Source organism: Danio rerio, chromosome 10, assembly GCF_052040795.2.
Source record: "Danio rerio strain M-AB ecotype USA chromosome 10, GRCz13ab, whole genome shotgun sequence".
Lineage (NCBI taxonomy): Eukaryota > Metazoa > Chordata > Actinopteri > Cypriniformes > Danionidae > Danio > Danio rerio.
The window spans coordinates 37,112,209-37,135,579 of NC_141030.1; the positions used below are offsets into that span (position 1 = coordinate 37,112,209).

Consider the following 23,371-nt stretch of genomic DNA (forward strand, 5'->3'; position numbering starts at 1 on the left):
ATCCCTCCGCCGATTTCCACACGCATCCATCAGAATGAAGAAATCGTAAGAGCGAGTAAAAACGTCTTAAAAAGTCGTAAAAGTTTATTTTTGGAACTGATTTCCATTGTGTAGTTGCTATTTTAATTGACGAAAGACAACACAACTGTACTTATACGGGTAAATCGTTGCCTAGAACATTATTTACATAAGCTTCGGCTAATTGTATCCGCGTCCTAGCATAATAAACGTTTGCTGTTTGCATTTAAACATGTTTGAGCACAATATGAGTCAGTAAGGATTTTTTTTTGCTTGTTAGTTTTCTTGTTAAACATTTTGTCTTCCTGACTAACTTTATAGCTAACTGCAATTAGTCAGTAAACGTCTCGCTGTACCGGTTAATATGTTCATATGATTCAACCATATGGATTGTGTGTTTCAGGTGAACAAGAAATTTTTGGTTACATCAGCATCATGACAGGGGTTCAGCCAATACCCTGTCCTGTACTTCTGGGCATTGTGACAGGTGGAGGTTTACCAGCCCTCCTGCACAGATACACACTTGAGAAAAAAGTATCAAAAGTGGAGAAAGTCCTCAAAAAAGGTCTACATCAATTTCAGGTTTTTTTTTTGAAAAGTTTTAAATGACTGGATGTTTTCATTGATGTTTTTTGAAAAATTAATTTCTACAGGTGTAAAAGTTGATAGCGTGAACAATCTTGGACAGACAGCACTCTTTTGCGCATCTCTTCTTGGGTTTACCAGTGTAGCAGAGAAACTCCTGCAGTTTGGTGCGAATCCAAATCAGTAAGACCAAACATTCACTTCATCAACAATGAAGACTGTTTGAAAATGACAGATGCATGTACAGTATTTCAAATAGTCTCATGAGGATATAAATATTTATTGTTGCGATAAGATTTACACTATTATCACATTGTTGACCTTAATAAGGTCTCATTAGTAAACATTAGTTAATGCATAAGAATCAACAGTGAGAAATAATGTTGTTATAACAGTTACTATGTTCATATTAACAAGAAAAATAATACAACTGAATTAGTTATTAGTTAATAACTCCTTTTTATAAAACAATCGCAACTTTTAATTTTAACGAGTTATTAAGCATTAACTAAGATATTAACTTCACATAAGATTAATGGTGGCGCAGTGGGTAGCATTGTTGCCTCACAGCAAGAAGGTCGCTGGTTCGAGCTCCGAGTTCGAGTCAGTTGGCATTTCTGTGTGGAGCTTGCATGCTCTTCCCTGTGTTCACTTGGGTTTCCTACGCCTGCTCCAGTTTCCCCCATAAGTCCAAAGACATGCGCTAGGTGAATTGGGAAAGCTAGATTGTCCGTAATGTATGTGAGTATGTCCTGGTCCTCTAGGTTGGGGTTTGGGCATTGGGCTAACGACCCAGCTTTTAAAAATTGCTATGAAACACCAACATGGTACAGCTAAACATCAACTTCGATATAAACGGCCCTGGTAGTAAGAAGTAAGTAAGATTAATAAATGCTTTTGTAGCTTTCACCATCACATTAGGTTAATTAACTATAAACTAATGTTAACAAATGGAGCCTTATTGTACTGTTAACAAAAAATAGGCCTATAAATAGTGTATTTTAATTAATATTTTGTGCATGCCTCAGGCCAGATTAACATGTTTGTTTAAAAAATATCATATTAAGCTTTCAAGCATTTAGTGTTGTGATGAACAACACTCTAAATACAACAAGCTGAATATTCTGAACAAGCTCTCTACAAATTTATATAATGAATAATTAATCAAAGTACTTTAAAGTGCCTATAATAACACTGTAATTTATGTTCATTATTATGATATATTATTGAACATTGTCACATATCTAATTTCAAGTGTGGTATTTATGTCCATCAGTCGCAGTAAAGATGGAAGCACCCCCGTCCATGCTGCTGTTTTCTCCTGTAATCCCTGGTTGCTGAGTTCGCTGCTGGATGCTGGCGGGGACTTGCGCCTTCATGATGATAAGGGCCGGGTGCCAAAGAACTGGGCAACGGAAGGTGCTCAGGAGAACAGTCCAAAGGTCTGGTGCTGTATAGATAAAACTTTTAATGACAGAGTATTTCATTAAATAATTAGTATTTTTATAAACAATTTTCTACATGGATCCATCTTTCTATCCGCTTGTTAAGTGGTGACGTGTTTGTGACGCATGTAATACTGTTTCCGGGTCCAAGCCGCCATTCATTTGAGTGGAGAAATCATTCGTTTATGATCACGTTTTATTCTTATCACACATTAAAGTAAATTTTATATAAAATTGTAGTGTACACAACAATCTCTGGGCTTGCTGCATAACAAATACCAAAAATTTATAAAATTTATAAAAAACATTATCACTTTCTGGCCATCTGATATTAGGCAAGGACATATATACTGCGATCGGGATTTTTGAAAGCATTAAATCGCTTTGTAAACGCTTATTAGTACCATTTCATGAGTCTCCCCATTCAGTTGAATAGAGCGCTTGGACCCGGAAGCCGCTTCGTGTGACGTCACACTTAACAAGCGGATATAGACAGTTTAGTGTTTAAAGTCCATGTGAAATCAAAAGCGAACATTGTTATTCTTGAGTTAGGCTTAGTTGAATTAATATCCAAGTTAATTAAAATTAAAATCCAAGTTAAGAATTAAAATCCTTTTAGAATTAATTAGAAGAATTAGAAATGAGAAAAGTTTAGAATTAGAAATTAGAATTAGAAAGTTTAGAATTAGAAAGTTTAGAATTTGAAAAGTTTAGAATTACAATCCAAGTTAATCTGCTAAAAAAAATCTTCTGTCAAAGTCTGACCCTTTGCTATGGAGTGATGGTCCTTTTCTGTTGATGTCAGTTTGACGGCTTCAGCCACAATATTCTTAATCACGCCCCTTTTTTGCCATTAGTTTGTTTTGAGGGATTGATGCGCAAAAAAAAGCACCGCCCCCTACTAAATATTCCATTTCAGCACATCAACTGAAATAAATGTCTCAGCAACTTCTGGTTCATGCTGACAAAAACAAAAGTAGCATATTCTCTTGTGTGTAGATGTAAAGTGTGTATGCACACATCATTGTGGTGCTTTGGATGCAACTTGTTCACTCTTCTTTTTTCAGATGCTTGCTTTTCTGAAGAGATGTGAGTCTCAAATGCAGAGTTTATTGCAGACGCATCTTTCCAGAGATACACATGTCAGTCCATCCTCCTCAAAGACTCTGCTGAGCTCGCCCTCTATGCTCAAACTCTTGCGACCTTGGTAAAACGCTCAGTACTTCTATGGCCCTGTATTATTATTTTTAACATAAGTGGGACAATGTTATCATTTTTAATTAGTATTTTATCAATTGTGTTGAGTGCCATTTTTAGTAAGTGTGGGTCAAAGATGATCCATTTTAGTGTCTGCATCAAATACAAATTTTAAAGTTAGTATTTTGGGGGCTGCATCATGATCCTTAAAATTAGTCTTTTAATATATCTTTAAAATATTGTTCATAATATACCTGACAAGATTAATTGTTATTCCGAATGACATTTAATGGATGTCAAAGAAGAGTCTAAAAATGAATCAGTGCATATTCTAATGAGAAAAGTCCCTTTATTTACCTTCAGCGTTTAGTTATATTTTCATTTACAGAATGAGAAAGAAACAACACCTAAAAGTGATTCAAGATTCAATTTGCACATTAATTGGTGACCCAATACAGTACAGTTAATTTAGTATTTGCATTTATTTATTTATTTGTTTTTTGTTTGTTTATTTATATATTTTTGTCCTTTTTAGGGGATCTGGGCTCATTCATGAAAATAAAGGTTATAAGGTGTCTTCGTCTGATATGATGAAGCAGTGTTTTGGCCATGGAAAGGTTTGTGTAAACATTAAGACACCAATAAAACACTAATAATTTGATCATAATTAAAATAATAGTTAGTAACATATTACTATTAGAAGGATCTATAGAATTAAAGAAATTGTTCAACCAAAAAATGAAAAATGTCATGATTTACTTACCTTAATGTTATTCTAAACCTTTATGGCTTTCTTTCTTTTGTGATGACCAAAATAAGATATTTTGAAGAATGTAGGTCAATGAAAAGTTTTTTTTCCTCATTGGCCTCCAATGTAAGGACAAAATAGACAATGTAAATCATTGAGTTATCAACATTCTTCAAAATATCTTCTTTTGTGGCATTCTTTGTATACAGAAGAAAGAAAGTCAGACATTTGTAATGACATAACTGCGTAAATAAGAATCAAATACATGTTTTCCTTTCCTAACTATAAGCATTGTAGAGCTACTAACCAGTGTTTGTACACTTCACAAGCTAATAATCCTACAGATCGTTTGTTATTCTGTTGTTTTTTTATGATGTTTTCTCAAATGATTGCAGTTATGCTTTGAGAAGCCAGTGATGAGTCTGGGATTGTCTGCATCTGTGCCCCTGATATGTCACAGTGACTTGGGTCAGTCGAATGACGAGCCCCTTAATTCATTCATGTGTGGATCTTTCATACGTATGACTAAGTAAGACGCTGAAATTAAGGTATAACCTATTAACTATGCTGTTGAAGTCATACTACAGAAAGGATCTTATTAACTGTTTTATTAATCCTGCCTCAGTTACAGCTGGAAAGGAAGTCGTGTCACTGTTAAGGAGCTACATGGTCCTGCTTTTCAACAACGCGAAGGACATGATGGTCTCCTGGATCTACTCATTTATGAGCAGGAGTATTGCTGGTAGAATAATGCAAGCATAAGTGCTTGTCCTGTAGATAGAAAGACTATAAAACTATAGATGGTTTTGATAATAAACAGATGTAATCACAAATTACAATTAATAATCTTAGGCGGTAGTAGGACTGTTTCTTTACTAAATGTATGGTTTTTAACAGATTTTTTTTAAAGGTTTAATATTTTTTTAGAAAACTGAATGCCAAATAGTTTGATATAAACTGATTTAAAGATGAAATGTTTGCTTTATGTTATTGTTGATATTAAATTGTTTACTTTTAGATGATTAATTTATTATTTTGATGGAGTATCATTACAGCAAATTCATATTTTTTGAATAAACCCAAAATCAAACAGAAAGTGCTTTAGGGGTAGTTAATGTGTCGGTGCTCTTTGGATAAGGTCAAGTCCAATGCACTCGAAAAGTAAGTGAAAAAAAACAACAAAAAAAACATTTCACTTACTTTTCTACTTTCAAATGCCTTAGACTTATAATTTCGTCAATGTTATTTCATTCATTAATTTTCCTTCTGCTTAGCCGATTTATTCATCAGGGGTTGCCACAGCGGAATGAACTGCCAACTTATCCAGCATATATTTTACACAGCGGATGCCCTTCTAGCTGCCACCCAGTACTGGGAAACAATGTTAATTTGTATTTATTTATTAATTTAGTTTTAGATTTGTAGAATATCAAATTTTACTAAATAATGAGAAATGTTGCCCTGCAGCTAATTAAAATAAAATAAGTTTATATTTATTTTGTTACTTAATTTGTTGATTGGTTTTGTTAAACACTTATTCAAGCGACAAAATATTTTTTTGTTATAGTTAATTGTAATAACCCTCATTAGCATCATGCACAAATAAACAAGCAACAATAATACAAATACATTTAAAGTTCTTATGAAATTTCAAGTTTTTTAGATGGTAGTTTCAGTCTGTTAGTTTTAACGATATTTATAAGCTAGTTTGCTTCAAACAGTAACAAAAGTCGCGTTTATACAATATATAAATGGAAAAAACATCTAAATTAATCTTGCAGTTTGTCACTTCCACCTAAAAGGATCAATAATTTGTGTTAACGTCACCTCATACTTCAGTTTCTCATCAAGTCTTGACCAATCAAGTGCTCTCTAGTATCTGACATGCCTCCCCCCCTTAAAGATGCTTCACATTTGCTTTTCATTTTATGCTTGTGAGCTCAACCACTCTCACTGGCAGAGGTGTAATGAAAACGAAAGATATTGACTGTTTTTTTAAAGGGGAGGAGCTACACTATGCCCCACCCTCTGTTTATTTTTCAGTTAAGATTATGTCATACATTGAATAATAAATGAACATATTAAAACACTTCACGTGACCTTTAATATGGTCCAGTTTGATTTAATGTTGACTGTATCTTCACTAAAAAATTTAACTGGAAATACTTTACACAAAAACTTTAACTTGATTATGTCTTCTGCAGTCAGATGTCTCACCCGCACCTGCTGCTTCTAATGGCTGTGAGTATGACTCCTGACCTGAACAGCACAAAACTGGTCTATGAGAGAGTGAATGTGGGGTCTCTGTACAGTCTGCTTCACCAAAGGGTAATATTTAAACATTCCAGAAAGCACACTTTATAAATGGAGAAAGAAGTGATTTTTTTTTATACGGTCTTGGTTTATTTTCTCCCTCTGTAGCGTGATGAGTTTCCACTCCTTGAGCTGGTTGACCTGTTATCAGTGGTACTGCAGGTGTGCGAGGTGTTAATGTACCTGCATGGACGCTCTCTGGTTCTCAGAGCCCTTTCCTCACACACTGTGCTCATAGTACACCCTGGAGTTGCCAAAGTTACAGGCCTCGGGTTTACAGTGCCCAGGTAAGCGATCCCCACAAAAGAAAACATATGAAGTAAATAAATAAATACAGTGCTCAGCATATATGACTACACCCCTTACAAATCTCTCATTTAAATTAGTACTTTCTATAGGATGCTTTACAATATTATATCCGTGCATATACATTAGATTAATCAGATTTATCAGCCAAATCTGGAGCTAATCTAACAAAATAACTTACGGTAATGGTCTAAAGATTAGTAGCCAAAATTTATATGTTAGGATAAAATATTAAACGAAAATTTAAAAGTTAGCAAATATCAAAAGAAACAGAAATATATCAAATTTTTTTGAAACTTTGTAGTTTTATTTTTTATTTTTTTGCAATATTTTGCACGAATTTAAATGTATTATCTTTCAATTTCTGAAGATGTTCGGTTACTAAAGTTGTATTTCTTATTAAAATATCTGTTTAATAAATCTGCTTTGTTCAAATGCACCCAAATATATTACCTGTATTCACAGGTAATGCACAAAAACATTATTTTTCAAAATGGGGTGTACTTATTTATGCACAGTATGTTATATATAACTCAAAGATCATTATACTGTATATAGCAACATTATAAAGAGTGACAACCACCTTTTATAACGGCAGTGAATCTCCTAAATTATTAGTGTGAGTGTGTTTGTGTGTGGGAAATTGACTCAAAAATTGTGGATTAATGTGGTTTTCAACTATGGTCTCTGAACTACGTGTGTATACAGAACAGCTCTAAAAACGGAATCGTTTACACTCCTTTTCACATTTTATAAGCACTTTATAAGTTATCCCATAATAACAAATATAACATTTATGCACAAGTATGTATAACGAATGTGTTTAGCCCAGCACACAGCATATGTTCATGTTCAGATGTTTGACGTTTCATCAAATTCCAGAGAAAAGAATATTTTTCAGTCTCAAGAATACTGATATTTTTAGAATGCCAGCAGTGGGAAGATGCGCTGACTGTCTGTTTCACAGAGTGATTACTAATTTTTTTAACAGTTAGAGAATAAGGTAAATACAGTTCTGCAGAAGAACTCTCAGGCACTCACAGTTGAGTGTTTTTGTATGAGCTCTGGAATTTTCAGCTGCACAAAAATGCTTTGGTGGACACTCGTTGTAACAGACCCAGGATTAAATGTGTTTGTTTCCTTTCTTTCTCAGACCAACAAAACCAAATCAAATAAGTGTGAACACACCATTAGAATCAATTTGTAATAAAGATAAAGTGTAAATTAAATGGTTTCTATTTGTAATGGAGAATATAGTTAATTGATATGCCCTCTCTTTTGCCAATCTACAGTTCAGGAACCTGCCCGTACACCCCACCTCCTGTTCCTGTGCCTCTCAGTGTCATCAACTGGGCAGCTCCAGAAGTGATTAGATGTATAGCATGTACTGAAAAAGCTGATCTCTATAGTATGTGTGCCCTTGTGCAGGAGATCTTTGCAGGTACTTGTGCTAACCGCTAGTTAAGTTTTATGTAACAGGTTTTTGTATTAGTAGTTTAGTACTAAATTTCCTATAAATTTGTATCAGTAGTTTGTAAAGCTGGTGCATTGCTTTGCACAGATGAAGTTCCATGGGGCTCCATTGAACCACGCTGGATAAAACGGTCAGTAGAGGCTGGTCAAGCTCTGAAAGCACATCCTGCAGTGCCTGAGCCATATTACCAGTTCCTGCAGACAGGCCTTCAGTACAGAGCCCAGGACCGGAGCAGCAACCTGCACGATCTGTGCTACCATTTACGCTGCCATATCAGAGTTTGTACACCAGTTTACTTCTGTTATTATATTTCACCAGTGTGTGTTAGAGCAAGCTCTATTTACTAGATGTACACTGCTGTTTAGGGTAGGGGTGTTAAACAAAGTTTCTGGAAAGCCACAGCACTGCAGAGTTTAGTTCCAACCCTGCTCAAACACGCTTACCTGTATGTTTTAAACAAACCTGAAGGACTCAATCAGTTAGATTAGGTGCGTTTAATTAGGGTTAAAGCTAAACTGTGCAGAGCTGTGGCCCTTTAGGAACTGTGTTTGACACATCTGTTTTAGAGTCATTAAGTTTAATTTTATTTTTAGCTCACCAAGGTCAAAAATAAAGTAAACACAGTTATATTGTTAATGCAAAATTCTTACTATTTAAGATAAATGTTTTTATTTCAACATATTTTAAAATATATAATAAAATGATGTAATGGCAAAGCTGAATTTTCAGCATTATTATATCCGTCTTCAGGGTCATATAATTCTTATATAATTCTTACTTTTATTTCAGTTTACATTTTTTATAATTAAAAATGCTAAAATCTTGATTTTAAGAATAATTTTTTGGTAAAAGAAAGTTTAAAAGGAAGGCATTTATTTAAAAATCAAAATATTTCTAATATTCTTAATATATACTTTTGAACAGTGGTGCATGTTTTTTGGCCTTAATTGTTCATTTAGCATTATATAAATATATATATATATATATATATATATATATATATATATATATATATATAGAGAGAGAGAGAGAGAGAGAGAGAGAGAGAGAGAGAGAGAGAGAGAGAGAGACACACACATATTTAAAAAAATTAATTGTCATTGTTAAATGGAGGGAAACATCAACATTCCTTTGAAATCTTAAAATGTGCATTAAAAACGTTCAATTGATTAGGGTAATTTTTCCCTTCATATGGTAGGAAAGCATTAGCCTAAACAATGCCAGCTTGCCAATACCAAATATAGCAATTGCGGTTTTGCTTTTGCATGGTGCCTAAAAATGATTTAAAATCAGTTACTTTGTGGGTGCTATGAAGGAAGAATGATAAGGTTATTTTGTGCAAGTTTTTTCCAGATACACATAGAAAAATACATTATTGAGTGAATTTTCCAATTGAATCTGCTGCAGGAGATAAAAAGCGAGAACAAGAGAAGTAGATGCCACTCATGTTCGACTCTTCAGAGCGTCATTGACATCAATCAGGCTAGAGAGCAAGACAAATTGGGTGAGATTTTTATCCAGCCATGATTAAAGGTCCTATGAAGTTAAAATAAAGTTTTTTTATAGATATTTTAAGGTTATCAATTTGCTATTGTGCTCCAAACCAGTGACAAAATTCACATTTAGAGAATATAAAACCGATATAAACATCCAAAGCTTGTAGTTTGCCACTTCCGTATAAATAGATCAACGAACGTTTTTCACGTCACTTCATACTTCAGTTTCACATAAGATCTTGACCAATCAAATGCTCTCTAGTATCTGACATGCCCCGCCCCCTTCAAAACATTTCTTATTTGCTATTCATGTAATGCACTGGATAACAACCACTCCCACGGGCAGAACTGTGATAAAAACACAATGCTATTGGTTGTTTTTAACAGGGGAGGAGCCGTCCCAGATAGCATATGAATGTGGGCCACTTTAGGCAGTTATGCGGCACTGGTGGTATTCCTTTGGCCCAGACAAAATGAATTTAAGCCTAAAGTGGCCCATCTGTACAATGGCAAAGGGGGGCCAAAGATTCAAATTCATATATGGGCCATTTAAGGCAAAGATTTGGCACTTATGGCAAAATGTAATCTGAAATATTTGGCACAGTTAGCTCTGGCTAATATGGCTGTGAGCCTAAAGCGGCCCAGAGGAGATATAGCAAATGTGGCCCAGTTATCTTAAAACATATGTGGAATACATAGACTAAAGTCACCATCATGGAGAAAAGTGTTTGCTTTAGTTGGGCTCATAACCCTGAAACTCTTAATATAAATTTTCTTTTGGGCCGCTGTAAGTTTTAAGAACTTTGCTTGAAAAGTTTGTTCATTACAGCAAACAAAATGAAGTGAGGCACAACCTGTGATGAAATAATATAATTCACTGATGTTAGCCAATGTTTAATCCATTATTAGAAGTAATAGGCCAGATCTGAGCCAGAATAAAAGCAAATTGTGGCCCAGAATAGGATCAGTTCTGGTTCATTTGGTTAAATTATAGTGTTTGAACTCTCAGCAATGATTTTAAAACACACTGAACTGAGCTAAACTGAACTTAAACACTAAAAACTGAACTACACTGTTCCAGTTACTATGACCATTTATGTGAAGCTGCTTTGACACAATCTACATCGTAAAAGCGCTATACAAATAAAGCTGAATTGAATTGAATTGAATTGAATTGAATTTTGGCTGATATGTGGTATTGCTTTGGCTTATTTGTGGCCCAGATCTGGCAAACAGGAGCGGACCGCCCAAGTGCCATCATTCCATGCGGTATGTGGGCTGGATGTAAGTGTCTGGTGTGGGCCAGATTTGAGCCACATAAATTTTGCTATCTGGGATGTCCCACCTTCTCTTCATGTTTAAGTTGAGATTACGTCAAACATCGAATAACAAAATGCACATTTCAGAGCTCTTCAAGGGACCTTTAAGTAAAATTTTAGAGCCTAAAAAAGTCAAAGAACATTTATAAATTAATATAGTTTGTTCTGTTCTTTCCTTAGTATATAAGCAGTGCAGGACTGCAAGACACGAGAGCCAGACATATCATCAGGAGAGAATCTACAAAGAGGAAGAAGAGTCCACTGCAGACACTGATGACCTCCATTGGGATTCTTCACATAATGATATCACTGCTTCACATGAATGGCCTATTACCCATCATGCTCCACTCCCACAGGATCCTTGTTGTAGTGCTACAGACAATGATCTGGCTATCAGTCGCTCCATCTCAAAGCACACCGGCTCCATTGTTCTCAACCTTAAAGTGTCTCAGGTTCTTCTACAGCAAGCTGAGGAGAGTCTGGATAATGTGGAGGGGGCTCGAGTGGGTGCACCATGTTTTGATGAGGTGGATGCAGTGGTGAAGAGTGTGAATGTGGAAGAAGAGTGCAGTGATGGTGTTGGAAAAGCATTTGGGCCACCGTCTAATAATTATTTACCAAAGGGGTGCATTCATGCAGATGAGGAGGTCAGTCAGTACAGCTCAGCTCAAGATGAGAGCTTCGGGAGCACAACCTATCCTAGTAGTGTACAGGTATTTTACAGAATTTAAGATGATTTATTTAGTGTAATAACAGTTAAAATCATAGTTGGTACACACTTTAAAGTCAGTATGATGATATTTTAAATGAATTATTATTTAAAATTGTCACAACAAAGCTGAAATTGCTGCACTGATATTTCTTAGAAATCATTGAATTTTGATCTGATCATTACACTGTAAAAATATAATCACAAAAAGTCAAGACAACAAATGTTTATTGTTGCTTTAACATATTTTAATAAGTTAATCAGCTTTCAACAATTTTTAACTTAGTGATTACAGTTGTATTGATTCTTAAACAAAATACAAAATAGAATCTGTCTCTGTACAGAATTAAACTTAGCCTGTTAACAAACCCAAACAAACTAGTGCCCAACTAAAGCATTGCCCTCACAATTAGGTTATAATTCAATTACAATACAATTAAAACCTTTGATATACAAACAAACTAAGAGGAAAAAATTAATAAATGAAAATAAATGAGGTTATTAAATAAAATCAGTGCTAACACCTTTCATTTTGATGATTCATTTGAGTATTAGTATAATGTCTGCTTAATTTCTATTGATACTGCTCTTTCAACAGACATTTAACTGACTATAAGAAACTTTGCAAGTACATGTAAAAACTTACAAACCCAACCGTAACCTAACAGTGTACTTATAATCTAATGAGATTTAGGTGGCATGTAGATGCAATGTAACTTAAATTCAACAAACGGACCATTAAAATAAAGTGTGACCAAATCAGTTTTTATAAACCCATCAGATTTACACATCCATAATTACTTGGACTATTATAGTATAAGTATAGTTTGTCTATCTGCTATGAAAAGTTTAGCTTAATATTTTTGTCAGTTTAATTGATGTTAAGTCGAGATGACTAGAAAAGTTTATTTGATTTAACAAATGCATTTAAGGCAGCAAACATTTTTTACAGTATACCAAACAGTTGTTCTGTTTAATATTTTTGTGGATACATTTTGCTTGGGATATTTCAATGAAAAGAAAGTAAAAAAGGCAGGATTTGTACAAAATTATTGCTGAATTAAAGCATTAATTCAAATATATCTTACTGACCTCAAACTTTTGAATGGAAGTTCAGAGATTCCGAATATAAACTACCGTTCAAAATGTAATTCTAGCTCCAATGGACTACCTGTGGATTACTTGCTAACCTAAATTGGTAACACTTTAAAAATAAGGATGTATTAGTTCATATTAGATATTGCATTTACTAACATGAACAAACAATGAGCAGTCCATTTATTAAAGCATTTGTTCATGTTAGTTAACATTAGTTAATGAAAATACAGTAATGAAAATACAGTTGTTCGTTGTTAGTTCATGTTCTGATTCACAGTGGGTTATCTAATGTTAGCAGGCATGAATTTGCATTTTAATAAGGCATTAGACTATGGTTAATAAATTCTCTACAAGTTTCGTTTATGTTAGTAAATACATTAACTAATGAAACATTATTGTAAAGTTTGACCCTTAAATTTGTGAATAAATACTACCAAGAAAGATCAATGCAGAAAAAATGATATAAGAATAGCAACCAGTGCTCCTTAATTCTTTAAATTGTATGTTGATTAAATGATTGACAAAAAGGCATTTTTTAAAAGATACATTTAAAAATCGACAGGAGGAGGACACTGACTTTAAGAGATTTGAAGCAGCAAAGAGAAGACAGCCACTAAAAAGAGATCAGAAGTCAGACAGGTATGACAGATGAAGTATATGTCTAAAAGATTTATTAAAATCATGCACAAAAAAGGAAAAGATAAATGGCAACAACAAGAATGATGTTCTGACAAAATAAAAAATAAATAAAAACTCTTTCTTTCAGGATATATATGCAACTTGGGCTATCAGAGGGCCAGAAAGATGGCAATTACAAATCTCTTGAAGAACATTACCAGACAAAAGCCACATGGACCAGTGAGACATTCATCATCATTCATCTTCTCGTGCCGTTTATCCAATTTAAAGAAAAAATATGTGACAAATAAATTGTTTTATGCAGGTGAAGTTAGTGAAATGGTGGCCCTAATGGCTCGTGGACGATTGGGGAGACACTTGGGTGCAGTGGGCAGCAGTGACAGTGAGGATAGAGAAGAGCAACAGCACCACCTACTGGACTGGGAAGATCACAGCAGCAGACACAGCGTCAACAGCGACCAGGAGTCCGAGAGCCAGAAAAGCTCTAATCTGGAGCAACTGTTTAAGAGTTTTGCTGGTAATAATAAAGTTGTCTGTTAAGATGTTTTATTCAGTATTTTATATAGTCATTTATGAATTCAGTGCTTTCATAAAATCCAATCATATGTTTTCTTATTGCTGTTTACTGTCAGGTATTCAGAGTGATAGTGAGGAGAGCACAAACTACCACACTATCAATCACACTTTTGATGTGAACGATGGAGCAGAGTTGTGTTCAGAGGATGAGGACAGTTCAGATTACTCTCAGACAAATTTGGAGGCTTCTAGCATGTTCTATACACCCAAACACCAGCTGTCCGACAGCGCATCAGCTGGTGAAGAGCATTCTCAGGTGAAACGGCACTAGGATTTGATCCTCTCCAAATAATACTGCAAAATTAAGACTTTAGACGTTTGCATTAAGGAGTTGTGGAAATGTAACTTCTCCATCTCTTATTTCTCAGTCACTGAGCTCAGATGACGAGTTAGAAGTCACAGTGGAGGTGTGTCGACCCAGCACATCTCCAGCAGAGGAAAAGCAGGCTGTAGAAAACACTCTGAGTGGTATGTAGATGTAACACCATGCAGTTATTGTGTTTACAGCTTTGTGGGTTAAGTTTGTAGGGCTTTTGTAACTTTATGTCATCATTTTACAGAATACCAGCTTGCACAAGAGGACTCAAAGGAATCTGAATCCATCACCCCTGTGCACAGGTACATTTCTGTCCTTAGGTAGAATATTTTGATTGAAATAACCTAAATAATAATAATAGATTGAATAATAATACATCTTTTATAAAAGTCTTTTCAGGAATTTACACTGACATATTTTTTATATCTGCAGCCTAAAATGACAAATTTTGTGATGGCTCAAAATTAATGGCATTATTTGCTTACATTTTTACTAACATGTTTTGCTGTGACAATACATTAAAACCTTGCAAAATATTTAAAGATATTTGAAGATATTTTTTTGTATCTCAAGAACCATTGGACAAGAGAAAGTCTTGGAGGGACTGATTATATGGACAGTAAGCTCAAAAATTAGGGCTAGTTCATTTTTAAATATAATTCTCTTTATTTGCCATTATATATTTTTTAGATTTTATTTTAATGCAGCATAACATTTGACAAAAAAGGTCCCTTTTTAACAGGCTTCCATTTTGTTGGCCGAGTCTCTAATATTCATACATTTAACTAGAATATATTTTGGGTGACACGGTGGCTATTTATTTATTTGCCATTATATATTTTTTAGATTTTATTTTAATGCAGCATAACATTTGACAAAAAAGGTCCCTTTTTAACAGGCTTCCATTTTGTTGGCCGAGTCTCTAATATTCATACATTTAACTAGAATATATTTTGGGTGACACGGTGGCTCAGTGGTTAGCACTGTCACCTCACAGCAAGAAGGTCGCTGGTTTAAGTCCCGGCTGGGCCAGTTGACATTTCTGTGTGGAGTTTGCATGTTCTCCCTGTTTTCGCATGTCCAAAGTCCAAAGACATGCGCTATAGGTGAATTGAATAAACTAAAACTGGCTATAGTTTATGTGGATGTAAGAGTGTGTATGGATGTTTCCCAGTACTGGGTTGCAGATGTAAGGGCATTCGCTGTGTAAAGCAGGTCGTACATCGGATGCGCCGACTAGTGGCGCGACGCGGCACGCAAATGACAGTTGGAAGTATCGCACATCTGACATGCACATTTGCATGTTATTTAAAATGAAACTGTTCAGATGGCGCTCTGTGGCATGACAGAAATATGAAAAGTGTCCTGAGTCGTGGCTGGACGCTGCCGACAGCCGCCGACTTACAGCGCCGGCGTGTATACCCTGATAGAAATCTATGTTAGGAATTCCGAAATGCGTGGCACTGCGTAATGCGACGCGGTGCATCCCCGAGCGGCGCTTCTGGTGTGCATCCTCCTCAAAACATAAGCTTGATAAATTGCCGGTTCATTCTGCTGTTTATTCACCCCTGATGATTGAAGGGACTAAGCTGAAGGAAAATGAAAAAATGAATGAATATATTTTTTGGATTACATTTTTTATTCATCAAGGTTGTATTGATCAGAAGTCACAGTAAATGATATTTCAAATAAACTTTTTCATTTTCTTTCTTTCTTTTGTATGATTTTGTCTGTTTTAATGCAAACGACATAAAAACGGACAAAAAAAAATTCTAAACAGGTGTCCATTTTGTTGGCAACGCCTCTAAATTGTAACTGTTTTACTAAACGAATGTCTGTGGCCTGTGCTTTTGGTGAATTTGTTTGACCAGGTGTGTGTCAGGCTTGGCAGAGATTGCAGATCTCTCCAGTATATCCTATTCACCGGCTCAACTGCAAGAGTGGGTGGAGTCAGTCGAAGCTCCACCCATCTCTCACAGCAGAGGACATCCAACCTGTAACAGCACCCCACGCAGCCCAAAAGGTAGGAAGCACATTTGAAAAATGTAATATGCATGCTGTCCAGATCAAGATTCAACATTCTTGTTAATTAGTCAAAATTTTGGGGAATTTCCTGCTGAAACTTGCATCCTATTATGAACAGCAGGTGTTGAGGATGTCACAAAAAAAGGGGGTAGCACATACCCCTTAAACTGTTATTTTAAATGGATGCCCCTTGAGCAACGTCTAAGGACAATAAGATGTTCCACAAATGGTTACAAATTTACTTTTGTGCCTGAAGCAATTCTGTTACGTAATATATGTAGTTAATCGATAAATTATTATTATTTTATTATAATTTTTTCTTTAAAAATTATTATTATTATCTTTTTTTTTCTTTTCAGTTTTTGTTTGTGTACTTGATGTTAAGTGTTGGTGTTTATTGTGTTAAGTGTCTCATTCTTGTTATGTGAAGCACCGCCATGTCTGAATGAATTGCCCCAAGGGAATTAATAAAGCTTTAAACTAAAAATGATTCTATTGGCTAGTTTTGTCTATTTTTACACATTGTATTTTTTTACAGGCCATAGGACTCATCTTCCTGTTGGCACTGAGCAGCTTCCTCATCTCCAGAGCCTATTGGACACTACACCACAGAGCATCTCTTCATCTCATACTGTCTGCACAGAGAGCTACGCCACAGCCAGATCTGGAGACACCAGCACTGTCAGTCAATCAGTCATTACACTGGATTATTATTTCTGATGTATCAGATGATAAATGCTTTTTGCGCTGGTTTGGTAAGAAGACAGTAAAGTTATATTAGAGTTGAAGGCAAAACTATTAGTCCTCCTCTGAAATTTGAATTCTTTTTTTACGTTTACATTTAGCAGATAATTTTGTCCAAAGCGACTTACAATTGAGATTTTTAAATATATATATTTTAATTAAGTAATGTTTAACAGATCAAAAACCTGGATAACATCTTATTTCTTTTAATTTGGCTGGAATTAAAGCAGTGTCTAATTATTGTTTTTTTTATTATTATTAAGGTCAATATTATTAGCCCCCTTTAAGATTTTTTTTTTGATTGGGTACATAAGAATATCACTGTTGCCCAATGACTTCCCTAATAAAATTCCCTAAAGGGGTGTTCACCTTTAATTGATAGGACAGTAGAGAGTATTGACAGGAAAGTGTGGAGAGCAGAGAGATGGAAAGGACTGGCATAGGACCACAAGGCAGGAATCAAACTCGGGTCACCGCGAGCTCCGGAGTGCATGTGTCGACGCACTAATCACTACACCACTGGCGCCGACATGAATTCCCTAATTAATCTAGATAACCTAGTTATGCCTTTAAATTGCACTTTAAGCTGAATACTAGTATCTGGCAGAAATGAGTTATTAGAAATTAGTTGTTAAAACTATTATGTTTATAAATGTGTTGATTTTTGTTCTAATTTTAAATGTTACTTGTGAAATATTTTTAAATGAGCTGAAATTCAAAATTTTACAATTATAATATGTGCCTTTAAATGCCTTCTTCTTTATTGTTATAGTATGTTTTTTGCAAACTGGAAAGCTCTAAGTTTGTTTTGGCAGCTTGAATTCACTCAACTTTAATTGACTTTAGCTTTTTATCCCTGTTTTGCTGTAAAAGCTTAAGTTTTTTTCATATTTGTTATTTTTTCCATTAATATAATCACATTTGCAGTGTTTCTATTGATATCTGGCATGTCTTTTCAGACAAACACCTCTGTGTCCAGCATCCTGCGGTCTCCAGCGATAAAAGATGCATCTAAGCCGGAAACAGACTCTCCTTCCAGCGCAAATGCAGAGTTCACCACTGCCAGCTCTGGAGCCAGACAGACCACCGAGAGTAGCCAAGGAACAAATGAAGAGACGGAGCAGCCTGTTGAACGTAGGCATTTACAATTTATCGCTGTACACCTTTTTCATACGTCCCATAAAGCATTTTGTGGGAGTAACTGTAAAGATTTTAAAAAGCATGTAATTCGAACTAACAATTCACCTTTAGTTGGCCAAAGGGTCTTTCTGAAATGTTTTGGACGAACAAAAAAGTGAATCAAAAGAGCCACAGATAAGCTTCTGATACTAATGTCACATTAAATCATTATTTTCAGGCGTAATGTTGTCATTTGCCTTCTGCTTAGTCCCTTTATTCTTCGGGCTCGCCACAGCGAAATAAACCCCCAACTTATCCAGCATATGTTTTACACAGCGGATGCCCTTCTAGCTGCAACCCAGTACTGGGAAACATCCATACACACTCATTCACCCTCATACTCTACGGCCAATTTAGTTTATTCAATTCAGCTGTACCGCATGTCTTTGGGTGAAAATGGAGCACCCGGAGGAAACCCACGCCAACACAGGGAGAACATACAAACTCCACACAGATATGCCAACTGACCCAGCCAGGATTTGAAGCAGTGAACTTCTTGCTGTGAGGCTACAGTGCTAACAACTAAGCCACGGTGTCGCCAGCGTAATGCCATTTCATGACAAATAAAACTAAAGCACAAAGCCAAATGAACCTCTCACTCACTTTTACCAAAGTTTATAGATTGTTTGTAGCACAACCGTATTATTTAAGATGATTCATTGTAAAAAAAAAAATGCAAATACAATTGATTTGTGTTGGGACAAAGTTAACTTACTAGTTTTTACAAATTTAAGTGGTTTGAACATAAAACAGTTATGTTGTCCCAAAAAAAAAACTCCAGAATTGTGTTGTTTCAGCTTATTTTAAGCAAGTAGCTTGAACAATCAGTTTGATTCATGATTCAATTGAAATTCTTTTGAAAGGAAATTCCTCAAACAGGAAGTGGGACCCATAATTTCAAATAAAATCATCCCAAAACGAAACTATGGGATGTATCGTCAAACTGATTTTAATATTGATTTTAACAAGCACTGTAGTGAGAAAGTCATTTGTTTGTGTTTTCTGCAGAAAACAATGATGTGGATGAGAAACGTGAAGACCAGTCAGATTGTGAACATCTGTGTGAGAAAGATGCTTATGATGAGGAGCGATTTGATGATGACGGGATCTCAGAGAAAAAGGAAGAGTGTAAAGGTGAAAACCAGTGTCAGAATGATTGATGATAGATCTATAGCAGGACTTGAAGTGATGAGCATTTGTGTTTACAGACCGGCATGGAGATCTCAACTGGGCTGATGTGGACACTAATACAGACTCTCAAAAAAGCAATAAGAGTCCCAGCCTTGATGAAACTGAGAGGTAAAATACTATATATAAAAAAGTACATGCAGAATTTTTTACAGCTGTTTGGATAGAGAAAAGCATCTGAATTTAACGTGATATTGTCCTCTGAGGTGTTCAGACGTGAAATAAGTATAAAATATAAAAGTGAAAACAGAAATTATAGTGACATTCACTGTAAACATTTATTGTGTATGTCAAGCTTAAAGGCGTAGTTCACCTAAAAATGAACATTCTGTCATCATTTACTTATCTCCACTTGTTCCAAACCTGTTTGAGTTTTTTTTTTCTTTCTGTTGAATACTATTGATGATAAACTGAAGAATGTTGGGGGGAAAGGTCATTGACTTCCATAGTATTGTTTTCCTACTATGGATTTCCGTTACCACTTTTTCAACATTCTTTAGAATATCTTGTTTTGTGCTCAACAGAAAAAATAAACAAAAGTTTAGAATCACTTGAGTGTGAGGAAATAGAGAGGAAATTTAAATTCTTCTTTTTAATTTGATTTTATTGAAATCAAAAGAGAAATTACTGGCATGTGGGAAATCTTTTTCACTATGCATCAGTCCAAATTTGTTCAAATATTAAATATATTTTCCTTTTAAGCATGTTTCAGATTATAAAAAAGGTTGATACTTCATTGCAAGCAAATACAACATTGCAAGCACATAAATAAAAACTTGTGCATGGATAAATTGTTTTTATTTAATCCTAGAATACTCTATTTAAAGTAAAGAGCTCATTTTAGTCTTGATTAAAAAAATTGTTTTTTACATTTACAGCAGCACGGTTTTCACCAAAATTGTAAAACCGTTTTTACTTTCTTTGTGTAAGCAAGAATTTTACAATACTGTAAAAATACTCAGGGTTCAACGCTAAGGATTTTTTCTACTGGTCCGATCGGGCAAGTGGTTTAGATTTTTACTTGCCCTGCCAAAATTTTCACTGGCCCCACCAAAAAAAAAGGTAAGTTAATAGCTATTTTTATCCACATATTTTAAATAATGTGTCAAAAATAAAGTCTGTAAATCTAGAATTTCAATACTTAAAAAAAAAACAATTGTAAATATAAGTGTTATGCAAACAAAAACAGCAGTATGGAAAATGTGGAGGTATTTTATTGCAGTTTGAAATTATTTACCAAAAGCTGGCTGACTTGTCAAACTGACGGCAAACTATGCATAACATCACTAAATTTTTATTTTATCGTGTTGTTTCTATGTAAATGTCTACTTCCAAGACGCTAGAGACAGACATTTTCGTTTAGCCTTATAATTTGATGTTGCTGACATGTTGCTGTTTCTACGCTGTACTGGTTGTTACCAGGTAACAAAAAAAATAGCATGGTTAACTCAATCATATAAGACGAATCAGAAAGCAATATGTTGTTTACGACATTACAGAGAAGGTAGCATTTAAAGACTTAAAAGCTTTAAATGCACGCAATTGACAAATAGTCACAGACAAATTAAATGTTAGTGACTGACTGACTGACTGTCCCAATCGGGCCAGTAATGATCCGGTCTACTGTCCCAAGTGTCTCTCACACTGGCCCTGGGCCAGTCCTTATTGTTGAGCCCTGATACTCAAAAACGTCTCTGTCAATGTTTCCAAACTATAACATTTGATTTACCAAAGTCAGACAAGTGCTAATTTCACATTTATCACATCCATAACGGAGAGATGCCACATCCATAACCAAGCTTTATCCTCATAAAACCAAAAAATGTCAAATAAAATAAAACCAATTATTTTGTTTTACAGTAAGGAAACACTTATCCTTTTAATTAGCATTGTTTCTTTTGTGTTGTGCTGTTTAATTCACAGAATTTCTACAAAGTATGTTGGATACTGTAAACTTAATCGTTTACAGACTGATATTTTTCTGATCCCTTTTTAGTTAGTTGTTTTGAAAAACATAAATAGATGTTTCAATATTATGTTAAAATATACTTTCTCTGTAAATTTATGTTTTTGAATTTTTACTGCAAACGTCACATCCATAACGCTGGAATTGCTGATTAGCTCGTTTTGAACAACACTTAGGATGGGCCTCAACGATCTTGCACTTTTGATCTTTGCTCGTTTTTGGATTTCATTTATTATATATTTCTTCTCTCTCCTAAGATTAAAATGAATATGGTTCTGATCTTAAATAACCTATAACGTCTTGCAGGGCAAGTTCCACCCTTGATGAGGATCTGCAGAAAATGCTTTTGGAAATAGCCGCTGGACAGGGAACTCCTAGAGGCCCAGGGGCTCTGTGAGTGTTGAAGAAACACGTTTTTGCACACAAAAACCACACAACATCCTGCTTTTTATAACATGGTGTCCGTGGGACACCATTTCAAAAACAACATATTAAGCTTTAAATTCACTAAAATATGGTCTTGTAGGTGTTAAATCACTTTAAACAGGTGTTCATTTCCCTAATTTTCCCTTTTGGGTCTTTGTCTTAACAAACCATCTCAATAAAACCTTTAACAAATGTACAATTTTTCTTACAAAAACATTTGTTCATGTATTTACAACCAGTGTTTGGGGTTACTCATCAAGTAACGTGAGTTACGTAATAATATTACTTTTCTAAGTAATGAGTAAAGCAGTGGTCACCAATCTCGGTCCTGGAGGGCCGGTGTCCCTGCAGGGTTTAGCTCCAGCCTGCCTGAATGTTTCAAGCACACCTAGTAAGACCTTGATTAGCTTGTTTAGGTGTGTTTGATTAGGGTTGAAGCTAAAACCTGCAGGACACCGGCCCTCCAGGAACAAGTTTGGTTACCACTGGAGTAAAGTAACGCATTACTTAAAAAAATAAGTAATAATACTTGAGTTACTTTTTTAAAAATGTAACTTGAGTTGGTTATACAGTGTGTCGTTAATTGCAGAGCTCCTAAATACCCTGCAAGCTCTGAAACCTAAGCTTCAGCAAAGGTATAAAAAAGTAACTCAAAAGTAACAATGCATTACTTTCCATAAAAAGTAACTAAGTAACGCAACTAGTTACTTTTTTGCAGGAGTAACTTAATAATGTAATGCATTACTTTAAAAAGTTACTTTCCCCAACACGGCTTACAACTATAAGGACACTAGCCTGGAGAACTAAAACTAGTCTCTTTTTAAAATAAAATTATTCTGAATAAAGGTACATATGTATGTATATAACCAGAGTTTTCTTGTTTTCACACATTTAAAATACGTGGCTAAGAAGTTACTTCATTAGATTTTTTTTTAATGGGGCAAGTAAAAATCTTTTCCACAGATCTTTAGAAAAAAATTCTTAGCAGATAGGACTGCATGATATTGAAAAAATTTGACATTGCAATATTTTGTTTTGCTGCGATATATATTGCGATATGAATACAATTTCACCAGATGATTTGAATAGCTCTATTTGGAAAGTTTCGATCGACTGGTATGATTAAGTCTTTTTCTATGCAGTGCATATGCATAAATTATAATAAATTACAAGCAAAAATAAATAAATAAACAGTGCTATATGGTTTTCTGGGGACTCAAACGGTATTCAAGTACAGAAATTGAACATTTAAATGTAAAATCATTGTGTAAATAATTTCAAAATTAATACTATTTAATAATATCTATATCTTTTAATCTTTCATAAACCATCTAATCCTGCGATGTGACTATTGCAGCTACACATATTGCGATATCGATGTTCAAACTATATATTGTTTAGCCCTGTTAGCAAGTTTGAAGTTTAATTCATACTGGTCTTTAAAAATCATTAATTTGACTTGGTGAAACCTGCAGAAATCCTGTATAAACCTGTCATATTTCACACTTCACCAAAAATGAAAATTGACACCCTCTCAAACACATTTGGAACAAGTGAAGGATGAGTCAATGAAGACAGAAATTCATTTTTGGTGAACTATCTCT

General features: G+C 34.7%; 2 protein-coding genes across 17 annotated transcripts in view; both read left to right on the forward strand.

Annotated features, from left to right (window-relative positions):
* Positions 1-23,371, forward strand: part of mdh2 (malate dehydrogenase 2, NAD (mitochondrial)) — a 181,365-nt gene that overhangs the window by 132,602 nt on the left and 25,392 nt on the right. The gene's annotated exons all lie outside the window — the stretch shown is intronic.
* The window catches only part of tex14 (testis expressed 14, intercellular bridge forming factor), a 25,301-nt gene continuing 1,930 nt past the window's right edge, over positions 1-23,371 (forward strand). The window contains exons 1-26 of one of the 16 annotated variants that reach the window (XM_087270999.1): positions 1-273; positions 422-583; positions 672-786; positions 1,880-2,045; positions 3,116-3,255; positions 3,781-3,862; positions 4,389-4,522; positions 4,619-4,735; positions 6,198-6,321; positions 6,415-6,593; positions 7,905-8,053; positions 8,174-8,364; positions 9,494-9,590; positions 11,082-11,614; positions 13,271-13,347; positions 13,475-13,566; positions 13,652-13,864; positions 13,980-14,179; positions 14,292-14,391; positions 14,484-14,541; positions 16,111-16,262; positions 16,803-16,945; positions 17,968-18,142; positions 19,196-19,321; positions 19,396-19,486; positions 21,648-21,734. In XM_087270999.1, the coding sequence (XP_087127125.1) occupies positions 454-583; positions 672-786; positions 1,880-2,045; positions 3,116-3,255; positions 3,781-3,862; positions 4,389-4,522; positions 4,619-4,735; positions 6,198-6,321; positions 6,415-6,593; positions 7,905-8,053; positions 8,174-8,364; positions 9,494-9,590; positions 11,082-11,614; positions 13,271-13,347; positions 13,475-13,566; positions 13,652-13,864; positions 13,980-14,179; positions 14,292-14,391; positions 14,484-14,541; positions 16,111-16,262; positions 16,803-16,945; positions 17,968-18,142; positions 19,196-19,321; positions 19,396-19,486; positions 21,648-21,734 (3,671 nt within the window). In that variant the 5' untranslated portion in view covers positions 1-273; positions 422-453. The remainder of the gene's footprint in view (positions 274-421; positions 584-671; positions 787-1,879; positions 2,046-3,115; positions 3,256-3,780; positions 3,863-4,388; positions 4,523-4,618; positions 4,736-6,197; positions 6,322-6,414; positions 6,594-7,904; positions 8,054-8,173; positions 8,365-9,493; positions 9,591-11,081; positions 11,615-13,270; positions 13,348-13,474; positions 13,567-13,651; positions 13,865-13,979; positions 14,180-14,291; positions 14,392-14,483; positions 14,542-16,110; positions 16,263-16,802; positions 16,946-17,967; positions 18,143-19,195; positions 19,322-19,395; positions 19,487-21,647; positions 21,735-23,371) is intronic. The other 15 variants (XM_087271003.1, XM_087270996.1, XM_087271000.1 and 12 more) reach the window with 15 other exon arrangements.